General features: G+C 44.3%; 1 protein-coding gene across 1 annotated transcript in view; it reads left to right on the top strand.

The window, feature by feature from the left end:
• LOC135911671 (neprilysin-1-like) overlaps positions 1-15,550 on the top strand; it is a 124,235-nt gene that overhangs the window by 64,839 nt on the left and 43,846 nt on the right. Inside the window, exons 6-7 of the mRNA XM_065444012.1 lie at positions 4,026-4,194; positions 9,658-9,759. Coding sequence (XP_065300084.1) covers positions 4,026-4,194; positions 9,658-9,759 — 271 coding nt within the window. The remainder of the gene's footprint in view (positions 1-4,025; positions 4,195-9,657; positions 9,760-15,550) is intronic.

The raw sequence follows: 15,550 nt of genomic DNA, 5'->3' as shown, positions 1-15,550 counted from the left end.
ATTTCATATTTGGTTATAGTGATAACGTACAGCTGGCGTTTGTAGGACCTGTTTTTACAGTCCCTGTAGCATCCCTTTGTAGGGCTCCACGGCGGGTGGCTGGCGTTAGTGCAGACAATTACGTTTCTCTTTGGCAAGTTCATTCCCCCCTCCCTGATCACCCTCAAAAAAGAGGGTGTATGGAAGAAGTATTCCAGGTCTTTGCACGTCAAATACCCACCTTCGCACGATTTCACGTCATTCACTCGGCAAGATCAGACAAATAAGTTCGAACAATCTCCCCATTTCTAGTTTCAGTCTTTACCTGAGTCTCTTGGTCCAGGTTACAATAAATCAAGAATGGCAAGTGGTGGTCTCCTCTAGGAACTTTGTCATCTGAAACAATTCGAAAAGTTACCCAGTATGGTGTCATTTGGGGACGTTAAAGGGTTCGTAACTCCGCACCGCACTATGAACGCTTCCCGTGGCGTTTTGTGAGATGATTTGCTACAGCTGACAGAGGCAGAGCTCTTGGAGGGCTTCAGTGACTAGATTGTTGTCACTGTCAAAAGAATAAAGATGCGGCGGGATGGTAAAGAAATCGAGACCAAATGCCTAATATTCACCTTCAGTTCGTTTCCTGCCCGAGTCCATCGAGGCCGGGTACATCAAGCTCCGTGTTAGACCATACGTGCCAAATCCCCTGCGATGTTTCAAGTACTAGCGTTTCGGTCCCCGTTCACAGAGCTGCCGAGACCACCAAACCTGCGTGAACTGCAATGCTCATGAGCACACCACTGAATCTTGTGCGAACTCTCTCCACTGTGTAAATTGTGATGGGGAGCACGCTGCATACTCGCGGTCGTGCCCATCTTGGAAAAAACACAATAAAATTGTTACAATTAAACTGAAAGAAAACATAAGTTTCAAGGAGTCACGCAGGTGGGTTTCCTCTCTGCCAAAGAACACCATTGCCGATGTGACGTGCCAGCGGGTAGCGACACAACGGCTTCCGGCGGCTGTTCAGCACACACGGAGGTGCGCTACAGCTAGCGCTGCTCTGCCACCCCGGAAGAAAGGACCATGAACCTCCGGGCCGATGGCCTCAAAAGTCTCTTAGAGCGTTCCGAGGCCTTAACGTCAAACACAGTGCTTGGAAGAGCGCGTCTCCAGCGCCTCGCAAGAGGAGATGGACACAACCACCAGCCAGACGGCGCCGTCAGCGCATATGGAGCGGCGAGCCTCACTCGACCGCTCCAAAAAAGACAAAACTAGCCTCACGGCGCCTGCAAAGGGCCCGTGAGCTAACACACAGCACGCAACACATTTATCACAATGGAGACACAGATACTACAATGGAATGCCAGAGGACTCCTTCGTAACCTCGACAACATTACAAAACTACTACACAAGCACAATCCAAAGTTGCTGTATGTTCCATCCTTGAGACGTATCTGAAACCTACGAACACTAATTTTCTTCGCAATTACTTAATCTTTCCAAATGACTGCGACGAAGGTAACGCCTCTGGCGGTGTAGAATAGTAGCCGACAAGTCTGTAGCTTGCCGACACGTCGCCCTTCAGACGCCCCTTAAGGCAGTGTAAGTTTGGGCCATTCTTTTTAATAAATAATCACTGTATGTTCCATTTATATACCCCCGAACCATCATCTCGAAAAAAGAGACTTTTATAACCTCATTCTCCAGCTTTGCAAGCCTTACATGCTCGTGGTTGATTTTAATGTTCACCACACGATGTGGGAAGACTCACGATGCAGGGCGAGAAGTCGACTGATAGATAACTTTTTGTAAACACAGGTACATGCCTCTTCCGTAAAAACGAACCGACTTATTATAATACCTATGACAAATTGCATTCATCTATAGACCTATCTATTGGCTCGGCAGCTCTTATTCGCTACCTAGAATGGAGCGTTATTAAAAATCCTTATGGAAGCGGCCATTTTCCTGTACTCTTAAACTTAATCGCACAACATGAATGTCTTCCACATGCGCCACGGTGAAAGCTAGCTTCTGCCGACTGGGACTATTTCAGGGAATCGACCTACCTATCACGAGATTTTATCCCCGATTTCAGTACTGACGACGTGGTAGCGTATTTCAGCGCTTTTATCATCGAAGCAGCGAATAACTTCATTCCACAATCAAGCGGTAGCTCATCCAAAAGACGAGTTTAATTGCGGAATGATGAGTGCAAGAATGGCCGGAAAAAAAACAAAATAAAGTGCGCGACATACTGCGCCGATCCCCACTTGCAGAAAATTTGATAAAATTTCAACACATTAAATCACAGGGAAGACGAACCAGATGGCAAGCGAAGAAGACAAGCTGGGAGAGGTTCTTGTGTGGTATTAACTCATGCACACAGGAGGCAAAATTATGGAATGGGCTCAGGAGACTTAAGGGCCGACAAATTCATCCGTTGCCCCTTTTCGATATAGAGGGAAACAAGTTGGAAGACAAGGCCGACGCTCTTGGTTAACATTTTCGAGCGCTTGTCTAGCTCCACTAACTATTCGGAGAACTTTCTGAAACATAAAGCAATAGATGAACTCAAGCCACTGAATCGGAAATGTACCCCAAACGATGCTTATCAGCATGTCAGAGCTCTGCACCGGGCCCCGATAGAATCATGTACGATATGCTTAAGCACATGTACCCCGACACACAAACCACGCTACTCACGCTTTTCAGTACTATCAGGGCTGTTGGTTCTCTCCCATCAAAATAGGTAGAAGCTATTGTGATCCCTGTTTGGAGCATGGTAAAGATACATCGTTGTTGACTAGCTACCATCCTATAGCACTTACGATCTGCATTTAGAAGCTTTTTGAAAAAACAATTGACAAATTGCTGTCTTGTCCATTTCCTAGAATCCAGCAAAACGCTTGACCTCACTGATTTAAATGTCGCTTTAGCGAAGGGCGATCTACAACCGACCATCTCGTGCGCATCGAAGCAAGCAGTCGCGATGCCTTCGTACACAAACAATCCTTCGTATCTGTGTTTCTTGATGTGGAAAATGCGTACGATACAACTTGGCAGTGCAGAATTCTGCGCGACCTTGCGGCGCTGGGTATCCGTGCCAGTGTGTTAAACTATATAGAAAGCTACCTAGACAGCCGTACATTTTGGGTGAAAATAGGTAATGCATTGTCGGCGTACATTCACACAGGAAATCGGGGTGCGCCAGGGCGGCGTACTCAGTTGCACGCTCTTTGTCGTTAAGATGAAGACGCTTCGTGCATAATTACCAACAGGAATTTTTTATTGTCTACGTAGGCGATATACAAATAAGTTTCAAGTCCTGCAACCTTACATACTGTGAGAGACAGGTATAGCAGGGCTTGAACAACATGTCCATGTGGCATAGCAAAATTGATTTAAAATCAACCTCCCAAAAAAGTTATTGTGTTCCCCTTACAAGATAGAGTGGCCTAGTTCCAGATCCTTGCGTAGAACTGGGCGCTCAACAAATTCATGTCATCAAAGAGCACACATTTCTAGGTGTTGTACTTGACTCCAATCTTACTTCCACTTGAAAAAAATTATTTTGATCGTCAATGCCAACAAATTCTTCGAAAGGCTCTGCTACCAATTGTTTGAATTTATTGCGCTGTTGAAATGTGCTTCATTTTTATATTTTTCCTACCACCCACACCTCTCTGTAGAACCTCGGCCGCGAGAAACAAAATAAGTCCTGAATTTTTTAGTCAGTGGATTCCGCTAGTCACTGAAGATTTAAGCAATGTGAAAATAGCTTCGCTTTGCATGATGTTTCTGATTAGTTTTTTGATAAAATACCCTTTTGTTCCTCAAAAGCACGAAATTAACGCTTAGAATTTTTAGGAGAGGTTATGTAAAAGGAGTCGAGATTTGACTGCAGACTAAGTGCTTGTTGCTGTTTCTCAATATTCCTTTGTGCACATATGTCAAGGCTCCGTGGGGTGTCGTGATAACATAGTGTTAAATAAACGCTTTATTTACTTTAATAATGTCGCATTGCTTTTCCTTCTTTCCAACAGTTATCGTTCAACGAACCGGATATGGATAGGCTTAACTTCGAAGAAGCGGCCTCGAATAGATCAGAAGCGGAGCTCCACACCTTCTACGAGTCCATGCTCCGAATGTACGGCGTTCATAGCAGCAGACTCGAAGGTGTCGCCACCGAATTGAAAGAATACGAGAATTATTGTAAGAACAAAGTTCTTTTATTCTTCGCTTATTAGATGCAAGGTGTTAGGCGTTATATGTAAGAGCTCATCTGCCATTTCCTGCGTGCCGTCCACCGGATTTTATTTGCCTCGTGCAAGGTAGTTAGTTTATAGGAAAATGATCACTATATTTTCTCGTGTATAAGTCACACCGTTCGTATAAAACACACCCACTACTCTTCGCAACTTTAGAAGGAACATTTGGTTAATAGGAAGCACTTATCGAAAGACTCACCTATTTTAGCTCTGTTGGTATGATCAAACGTGATCATCACGCCCTTGTACGCTCATCGCGAATGGCGTACTCAACCATACGAGGGCGCTTTGCATAAACAAAATACCTAGGAATTATAAATTCTAGAAGAATAAAGCTATAACCAACGAACCGCTTAGGCAAGCGAAGCCATCATTTATGGCACCGAAGGCCACCGCTTCCGCTGAACTGTTCAGCCCCTTCGGCCCCCAGAGTCACAGGGCTAGAGTCGCGGGCTCTGCATAACTTGACGGCGACTTTGTCAGAATCTTGAACCACGTCGCTGGCGCTGCCCCCGCGACTTGGCGTGCTCGGTCGGAACACACGAACAAGGATCGCGTGAATGAAGACCTAAAGCCACGCATGAAAGAAATACAAAAGCAAAATGGCCACCGCAAGCCCGAAGCACTGCAACAATTGCTATCAGTCTAATTCAAAGGAGAGTCAGAAGGGTATATGGTTCATTCCTTTGGAGACTAACTGCGCTTCCACAACCGAGGGTAATATTAATGATAATAATAATGTTTATTTATGCACCACAAGAACAAATATATAGTAGGCGGGCCTGTCGAAGCCTAAATGGCTTGTGTGACTAGGCCCAGTAGCGCAGGCAACAGCGATGAGGTCAGCGTATGTACATACAGGCAATGCCTTAGTGCCGACTAAACACTGTGCAAACTCAAAGAAAATTACCGACTCGTACTCCAAAGTAGCGTGAACATATTTTCACGTTTAAGTGGATCAAAAACAAAAATTTAATACATGTTATTCCAATGTAGTGAACATTTCTTCATGCTCATATAGAACAAAAAACTAAATTTAATAACATGTTATGCCAACGTAATGAACATATTTCGTGCTTATATAGATATACAGGTTACGTCAACCAAATTACATCAAATAAACACAGGGCCATACCAAACGGAAAACTCATATGGAAGATAACATTTTCTTTCAAAGCATTTTTGACAGAACGGAGAAAAATTCGTCCGGTAGATCAGTAAACATTTTTGGCACATACACACACCCTGGTGCCTAACCATACCTAGTTGATGAACGGGGAACATTAAAATGCCTGCTGTCCGTCAAAAGTTGAGGGGCTACATATTTCTCCCTGAATTGGGCATTCCAAAAATGACGAAGAACAACAGTTTGCCCAAATAACGACTGAAATGTAGGAAAACTTAACGCTGAAAATAAATTATCATCTGACACCTGGCCACAGCCATTGGCAACACTTTTCAATATATATTTTTTTAATAAACTGTCAATTCGCGTTTGCCATCGCAATGCTCAGAAAGCGAATACGGTGATTCCATATCGTAACACGCTGTACGCGAGAGCATGCACTAGGTTTTCCTTTACCGATAATGGCGTGAAACCTTTCATAATAAAAAGCAACCAAGTGACATTCCTATGTTTGCCACACAGATAGGCAAGATGATGCTGCCACGACATGCTGCTATCAATAAGTAAACCGAGATATGTCACACAGTCTGCATACTGAACAGGGGTACATGTGCATGAAACGCAGTGCTGGTCATGCAGCAATACTGGAAGGTTTATTGCTATGGTCTTTAAGAAAATTTTTTAATATAATAAATGTGTCTTCCGGAGATTTACTATTTTATAATTTTTGGCAAGCCAGTGCATTTCAGTATATATTGTATTTAGCAGGGCACCCACAGCCTTTTCATGAATTTTTTTGCTTTGTTAATATTACCGTGTCGTCAGCATACTGATAGATAGTGCCTTTAGAAATTACTAGAAGATTGTTTACAAATACGTAAAATAAAAGTTGATAAAATCGACCCCTGGGGAACACCGGCTATACGCCATTGCTTGCTACTGACAGTTTTCTTGTCGGCCATAACTACCTGTGAGCTACCACATATGTTTTTTCACTGTAGGTTGTGAAATGTCCCTCTGAATCTCATTAAAGTTAGTTTCGCTAGTAGAATTTTATGATCCACTGTGTCAAAAACTATTGCTATGTCTAGAAATAGCGCACAGGCGAATAAATTGTTTTCAAATTCGGAATATACTTCATCTGAGAATTCTAATAGGGCTTTGCTACCTCGATTCGCCACGAAACCAAACTGCCTGGGCGATAAAACTGAAAACTTCATTAAGAAAGACGTTCTGCATTCGTACAGGAATTTTCCGAGTATCGAGGAAAGTACCGACAAAATTGAGATTGGTCTATAGTTTTCAACCTTATCTTTCCTGCCTCCCTTAACTATAGCCGTTTTTCGAATCTCGGGAGTTACTGCAGCTCATAAAAAGCCATTATTTAAAGGAATGCAAACGTTCGCAAGCACATCGAAGTTTCTTCGCAGAGTGCCTACTGATATGCCATCTTCACCCGCCGTGGTTGCTCAGTGGCTATGGTGTTGGGCTGCTGAGCACGAGGTCGAGGGATCGAATCCCGTCCACGGCGGCCGCATTTCGATGGGGGCGAAATGCGAAAACACCCGTGTGCTTAGATTTAGGTGCACCTTAAAGAACCCCAGGTGGTCAAAATTTCCGGAGTCCTCCACTACGGCGTGCCTCATAATCAGAAAGTGGTTTTGGCACGTAAAACCCCAAATATTATTATTATTATGCCATCTTTTCCAGGTGGTTTACTTTGCCGAAAACTAAAAAGGATCTTTTTCATGTCAGCCGTTGATAATCTAGGTATACAAGCGGACGTCGACACAGATTCCTTCAACTTACAATTGTTTTCCTGTTGGGATAAAGCATTTTATGGAGTGCGCGAGAAAAACGGTTGAATTCGTTAACAGCTACTGTTTGCCATCTATAATTCAGTCAATGGGATTATGAAAACGTCATTACCTCTGCTAACATTATTTCTTATAGACCACGTTTTGGTGGGACTTCTGCGCGATAGGTTGAATTTATTTTAAAAAAATACATTCTTTTTGCTATTCGCAAGAGCCCCACTACCCTGTCTTTTGCCTTTTTATTGGCAGCTTTTAATCTCCCATCTTTAGGAGAACGTTAACAGCGGTTGCAGAGCCAATCTCTAAATGATATGACGCGCATAAAATCGGCATTAAGCCAGCTAACATGATTTCTGCACTTTTTCATGACGGTATATGTACTTAGGCGCTCAAAGTGCTTAAGTTGAGTGGATTATTTTTCGTATACCTTATTGGGTGCATTGCCATCAGTCAGCAAAGACCAGTCAAAATTAGTGATCTGCTGGTCGACCATTTCGTGTATTAGTGATTTGAATTTCCATTTTATTTCTTTTCGTGTCCGCAACCAGTTGATGTCCTACGCTATAAAAGGCTTCGAAAGGCGACAGGCCCTAAATTAGTGGGCGGCTAACCGCTGATTTATGGCGCAAGTAGCCAACGAATAGTCGGAAGCGCGCACCACAATGTGGTCTGTGCAGGAAGCTACAACTCGGTTATTTAAGCACTCTTCTCTAGTCGGATGATTTATGACGGATTCCAAGCAATCAGAAGACAAAATGGATAAGTAATCGGAAACAGCAGTTGACGTGACGCATAGTGTATTTATGTCCAAATCACCAGCTAAGCATAAACACACAGCTGATCCCCATTTGCCCAGTATTTCATCGAGCTCTGCCAACAATCGCCTCACGCTGTTACATGGTAGACGATATATCGAAAGGAGGATTAAATTTGCGTCTGAAGATTTATTTTTGTGGCCAGGCATTCTGCATGAACGAACGTAATGTCTCTTCCAGACGGTAACATACATGTCACGAACAAAAATCGCTAAACCACCACCTCGTCCTCGTGGCCGGTTCACGAAATGTGAACGATAACCAGGCAGCGTAAGCATATCGGCACCGACTATCGGCACCGGCGTAAGCATATCGGCACCGAGCAATTAAGTTTTTCAGTATATTCACAAGTTCATAAAGTATTCATTGTGATTTAATGGAGCCCAAGAGAAAGTGTAAGTGTGGTCCTGATCGACAGTAAGCATCAAAAGTATGCGCAGGAGTACTTTTATCTTGGTCAATTACCCTCAAAGGGCCATGATGATAAGAAAATTTACAGAAAAATAAAAACATTTTGCGGTGAAAATAGCGGACACTGCCAAATCCTGACTGGCAGCTTGCCATTGTCGTTGAAAAGAAAAGTGCAGATTCACTGCATTCTGTCGGTGCTAACATATCTGGCAGAAACCGTGATGTTAACAAAGGAGCTCGTGTACAATTTAACGACCTCGCAAAGAGAGATGTGATGGAATGAAAAATGTTAGGCGAAGGTTGACAGGGGGGACAGCGGTGTGGATCAGAGAGCAAACGGAGATTGCCGATGTCCTTCTTTGCATGAAGAGGAAGAAATGGAGATGGCAAGGAATGTTATGCGTAGGGAATATAAACAATGGACGGTTACAGTTACAGAATGGGTGCCAAGGAAGTGGGAAGCACAGTCGAGGAGGGTAAAAAATTAGGTGGGTGATGAAATTGGGAAATCTGCAGACGCCACTTCGGATCAGCAAGTGCGTGACGGGGGTAATTGTAGTTCTGCGGGCGAAAGCATCGTCCTGCATTGGACATAAATATAAGCTACTGCTGCTGATGATGAAGGCGACAATCCGACATATGGCGAAGTATATGTCGCAAATTCGTTTTTGAATACAAATACGGGGGCAGCGCGTATTGGACTAATTTGTCGGTCGACGTATTGGGCTGGTTAAGCCATGTATAGGTCCAGCCGCAGCTGCCGCACAAGTAACGGGGCCTGCGGTACGACCGCAGCCGTTGCACTGTGGTGTCAGCTTAGGAAACTTCGCTTTTAAAATTTATGCAGAGAGATAGACGTCCATAATAAGTCGTGTGGCACAGCAGTGGATGTGCGCAATGGACAAGTCCACTACGCATTCCAAGTGTTCGCTGCGTCCGGCTTACCGGATTCATAATCACCTACGCTAGTGCTAGATTGCTGAATATGGATTATTGTGGTTAAGAAAGAAACAGCGAACTTGCGCACCCTCGACGGATTGAATGAGCGATCAACATATTTGTTTGATTATATGACGGAGGTGAAGCGATGAACAGATTGGTATGTCTTAATTTTCATTAGGACACATGAAAATAAGTGGTTTAAGACATGCGGTATGTTCTTAAAAAAAAACGCGAAACCGAGCAGCTTTCGCCATTATTGTGTAAAAGTTTAGTATATTTTTATTAATGTTTTGCAGTTGGAGAAATAGCTGCTACATTGACCAGCACCACGCAAGGAATAGCGGATCCAGTTCGTATTCGAGACATGGGCGCAGCAACAGCACCGACCATCACTGCTGGTAACGTTTCTATTTTTCAGTTTCGTTGTCAATTGTTCTGCTGCCAGAGTCTGTGTGTAATGAAATCATTACGAGCTCCTGAAAAAGAGCGCATCCGCACAGTTTCAGTGGCAATGTTGTCATCGGGAGGACACGTAAATCTTAAGGAATCAAAATACTCATTTCTGTGGTTCGACTGTTCAACTGTACCTCTGCTTCGTAGCTCTGGCTCCGAAAGAGTTTCGACCTCCCGCGGTTCCTTATCTTTCGACCAAATTTAAGTCAAACGAACAGTTTCGCATTCCGCTTCCGTCGGAATGCGAAACCACTCGTGTAAATTGAATTGAGGTACATGTTGCGTAAATATATCATTCCGCAGCCCTCACCTTCTTCGGTATGGTTTCCCCTCACAGCTAGAATATATATATATATATATATATATATATATATATATATATATATATATATATATATATATATATATACACGTTGGTTTATTGTTACGTTCAGTCAACATACATTGCAGCTGCCGAACAGAAACTCAACTACGAAAAAATTCATCAAAAAGTGTTCTCGCGCATTTCAAGTTGAGCTTGCCGGTTTAGACACAAGATAAAACATAAAACATCAGAAACATAAACATACGGAACTAAAAAAATAAACATAACAACACAACATAAAGCGCAACGAAAAAAAATTATGACTTCATTCGCGTATTTTTCCATGTTTGATTTGATACGTATAGTACCTTCGGCTAACGCACGAAAGGGGTAATTAAAGGTGGTGATTTTAGGTGACGTAGGTCTTTGCAAGACCCTTCATTCTGGAAGTGGTTACGAGCTCAAAGTGAAAAAATTGCATCCCGTTTATGTTGCATTGATAACATGTGTCAAGTGCCTTATTGTAGTGCAGTGAGGTCTGTGTCCGAGCAAGTTGGTGAGGCAACATCTTTGAACGGAACCTCGCAATAAGACTAGACCCAAAGAGCGGAAAACGGACACACATAGCGCTATTTATCTTTTTGCCACTCAACTTGCCCAATGTGTTGCCCTGTTTCTCTGGAGAGGTTGCCTAATCACGGGTCTCCGGCAGATGTCTCGATCCTGCGAAGTGGCTAGATATCTTGGTGATAATGATATTAGACGCGTTGGGAATGTCAAAGCGGCTACAAAGATTCAAGTCTTATCTATACATACTTTCTTTCTGAAAAGGAAGTGTCCAGGGAAAAAGTTCATCCTAATATTTTTTGTTTTACTTGCGGCATTGTAATGATGTGTACTCGAGTTTAGGAAAGAGCCCGTCAGTGGTTTGAAGACAGGTCTACCCACGATGCTACACTTGGAGACTTTCTGGAGAGTTCTCGGTAATGTGTGCAATGTAATGACTGCATGTCACACAGTGTGTGAGGACGGTTCTCATACATCTTTGCATTGAGTGCCTTTCAGAGACTTTATTGGGCATGTTACAGTTCCTGCTTTAGGAATTCGCACATGAGACAGAAACCTAGAATTATTTGATCAAATCGAGAACATCTTTGAATCGAAGGATGTTCTCGATTTGATTGTTTTGTCAAAGAACAAAAAAAAAACGCTTAAGTTTTTCCTGTGCACACACTTACTGTAGAGATAGAGCAAATGATAAATGAAAGGTAGGGAGGTTACCCAGGAATAAACCCGGTTGGCTACCCTACACTGAGGAAAGGAAAAAGGGGACGGAGAGATTGAAAGAAGAAGAGAAAGTTCACTGGCGAAATCGTTCGGTCACTCAGTCCGGATCACAGACGCTGACTCAATCCGGTAGCTTTCAAATATTGCAGCAGTGCTTTTGTGGCCTTTTGTAGCAGCGATATACGAGGCCATGGTCGCAAGATCTTGTTCAAGGTAAACGACTTTCTATCTAACTGATTGACAGCTGTGTAGAGATCATGTCTTCCATTTTCAAAAGATGAGCAGTGGCATCTTAGATGTCTTATAGTTTCGACACCGCAGGCATTGCACTCGGCGTTATCGGCAATTGCAATAAAAAAGTGTATGCATTGGGGAATTCGCGCCCAAGCGTAAGCGGCACAGCATTGTTTCCTCATTACGCGGTAGTCCTGATAACATCCGCAGTTGCATAGATGGATGAAGGGAATGCAATCGATGTTGAGTGAATTCACGTGTGTGCTATTTCTCCAATGTCGTACCGTACGCTATCTTGCTTAAGTGTTGGGTTGCGTCAGTCCGCGATAAAGGTACAGAAACAAGGGTTGCTCCTTCGTGTGCTTTTTTGGCAGTTTCGTCAGCGAGGTCGTTGCCGGAGATACCGCAATGGCCGAGCAGCCACTGAAGCACGGCGTCTTGTCCATTCGCGGCCATATGATGGTGCATTTCTCGTATCTCCGACATGAGTTATTCACAGTACCCGCGGCGAAGAGATGACAGAAGACATTGCAAGGTCGCCTTCGTGTCGCAGAATATCGCCCATTGATTAGACGGTTGGTTGTTAGTATAATCAACGGCACTTTAGAGGGGAACAATTTCTGAACCGGTGGGTGTTGTCAAGTGAGAAATCTTGTATCGCATGCTTATTGATCGTGACGGTATAGCCACTGTGCCGGTGGAGCTCGTCTGAGTGGAAAAGCCACCAGTATATATGTTGAATGAGTGTGCAAACAATCCACAGCTGCTTGCTTCACGGCGAAAGTAGACAGGTTGGTCTTTTTTCTGATCCCTGAAACCGTAAGACGCACTCAGGGGCGTAGCCCAAGGGGGGGGGGGGGGGGCTTAGGGGCTTCAGCCTCCGTCCCCTCCAATTTTCTCGTGCTGTACATGCACCGCCGACCAAAGCAACCCCCCGGCTCCGGAAATCATTCTGGATTTTGTCTAGAACGTCTTTTTTGCGCTTGAAAGGCCATTTCACCGTGAAAATTTTATACTCGGGCTGGATTTCGCGGCAACGCCCATAAGGAGTCATAAGTCATAGGGAGTCACATAACACAAGCAGCCGCATCCGTGCACAAAGTTTCAAGGACGTTTTGATGGTAAACGGGCTCGCCGCGGAATCTACGCTCTTATCATGGAATCTACGGACCACGTAGATGTCAATTCCTAAAATTTATGCGTATAAAGTTCTCATAAACTTTTGATGCGAAAGGTGCATTGACATTTCCAAACGTGCGCTTTAGATTTTCAATAGCGAAACTGCACTTGAAAATTACGTTCCCATAAATATATGACGCCAAAGGTTCATTAACTTTTCCAAAGTCGTACATCGGGCCATACAACGGGACAAGCCAAATCAACACACTATCAGACAAGTTGACAAAACCCGGAGCGAGGCCAGATGAGACGAAGCGTTGTGGTGGCTCATTCGTGCCATCATGTCACATAAACAAATATCAACATTTTTTTTCACCTGCGCCAAAGCATCCAGTGAAGACACTAAAGCTAGCCAAGGCCACTGCGTTCTTATTTATTTTTTCTACTTTGACATTTAATCGCGATTACACAATGAGCCTCTTCAGTTTTCTTGTTCTCGCTCCCCTACCCGCGGGCTGCCAAAGCCAGGCACAGCGCATGCGTTTTTCTCGTGTTGCCCCGACCACCGCACGGTGCATTTCGGTACGCATTCGGTTTTCTCTGGCCGAGTGCATTTTCGCCTGGGAGAGTTTTGGACGCTTTCTAGCTAGCAGGCGAGAAAAAGAAACGGTGGTCGCTCGCCTCCATCGCTGTGGGGACTCGACGGATTGCACCGCGTTCGCTTGAGCGCAAACTTTCCAGATTGTCTTGTGTAGCCGGTGTAGGATACCGAGCAGTATGCGCATGGTTCTTGGTGGACCAAGCGTCTCGTGTTTTCTTCGATATTCCTTTAACAGCCACATTAGTTACCCAAAGTAGGCATTCGATTGTGACCAACATACTTTCCTTTCCGTTTTTTTTTTCATTACGGTGCCCCTCGTCCCACAAAAGGAAAAAAAAACAACAACTTTGCGGCGCAGCGCATTGTCGCATGGTGAAAGTTCTATTTTGTTACTTCTTTTGCGGAATGGAATGGGCCATGGGACGCTTCAGCTGCCGGATACGCTTATTATATTATTACGACAGCAACTATATGGACACTCTAGGCGCATTCCTGCCGTCACCGTTTCCCTCATGTTCAGCATAAAGTCCAAGGGCGATAACATCGTGACCATGTATGTGTATGCGCGAGTGAAAGCGTACGGGAAGGGGGGGTGGGGAGGGCTGGAATCGGTGAACCGATGATGGTGGCTCAGTCTTGTGCGCGCAAGGGAGAAACGTGAGGAGCAAGCGCGCCGTCTTCCGTCGCACGCGATACATCAGGGGGAGTAGATGGAATGGGGGAGGGATGTAGGATTCTGTGAATCAGTGATTGCGCAACATGTTTATTTGCCTTGTTCGACGCTTTATATACTGTGATTTTCTTACATACGTGGATTTATTTCAGACTTATACGTATGCTTAGATATCTTGTTGCGAGGTTTTGTGCATACGTGCGGTGAACTTTGCTTCCAGTGGCACTTTTTTGCCCTTTATAAAGCTGTATCTTGGCATTTGTATATTTCATTGTATCTTCGCATTTGTAATGTATGAGGGCGAGTCAAATGATAGTGAGCCTACCCACCATGCGCGAGTATTGTTCTGTTCATTATCTGCAAGGCCTGCGCGGAGCACGGAGGCATCACTCATTTACAAAATAGGCACGCAGGTGTGATGATAAATATTCTTTAATGCGCTCATACTCTGGGTTGAACATGGTCGCGTGACCTAATGGATGCTCCAGAAGTTGAGCAGCGTGGTGCCGTGAGGTTTTTCACAGCTGAAGGTGTTTCCCAAAAAGAAATTAGTCCCCGCAAGGCTGCCATGTACATTGAACATTACATTTTCTTGAGCACTGTGAAGTGTTAGAACAAACGGCTCAAAAAAAACGTGGAAGTTGCAAAGACGATCCCAGACCAGACCCAAGCCATCGTGCAATCACCCCTAACAAAATTGCAAAGGTTGATGAGCTGATGACACAAGAACGGACGATAAGCATCGATGAACTGGCAGAGCATGTGAACATCAGTCACGGTTCGGTTCACCGTCACCGTTCGCGCCATATTTCATGAACATCTCGGTTATCGGCTCTTGTGTGCGCAATGGATGCCCAAGATTTTGAACCACTGCCAGAATACGGAGAAGTTCGGCGCTGCCTTTTCTCATCTGATCCGGTATCACAATAAGGGTGACGATTTCTTCTCTGCAATTGTGATCGGAGACGAACCATCATGCCACTACTACGAGCCTGAAACACGAAGGCAAAGCTTACAATGGAAACATTCGAATTCACCACCCCCAAAGAAAGCAAAGGCCGTCATTGCCGCCGGAAAGGTGTTGTTGACGTTTATTTTTCGATCGTCAGGGACCATTACTGATAGAGTTTGCTAAATCTTCAGAGTCTATCAATTGTTTCCGATATTGTGAAACGCCGGATCGGCTGCCTGCCGCAATCAAGAACAAACAACGTGAAAAATTGACGAATGGGATCATCTTGTCCCACAACAATGCCCGTCCCCACGTCGCTGATGTGGTTAATACAAAACTGGCAGAGCTCAAGCGGGAAACGCTGCAACATCCGCCATAGAGCTCAGACCTGTCGCCTTGTGACTTCATCATTTTGGCGCAACCGAAAAAACAGTTCCAGGTAACCAGATTCGTCTGAGACGATGACGTGAAAGTCAGCTGCGGATGTTTTGAAGCAACAATCCAAGGAGCTTTATGAGACGGGAATTACGCGACTCGTTAGTCAAAGATACAAATGTGTAAATGCT

The sequence above is a fragment of the Dermacentor albipictus genome, chromosome 2 (assembly GCF_038994185.2).
Source record: "Dermacentor albipictus isolate Rhodes 1998 colony chromosome 2, USDA_Dalb.pri_finalv2, whole genome shotgun sequence".
Taxonomy (NCBI): Eukaryota; Metazoa; Arthropoda; class Arachnida; order Ixodida; family Ixodidae; genus Dermacentor; species Dermacentor albipictus.
This window is presented reverse-complemented; position numbering and strand designations above follow the sequence as displayed.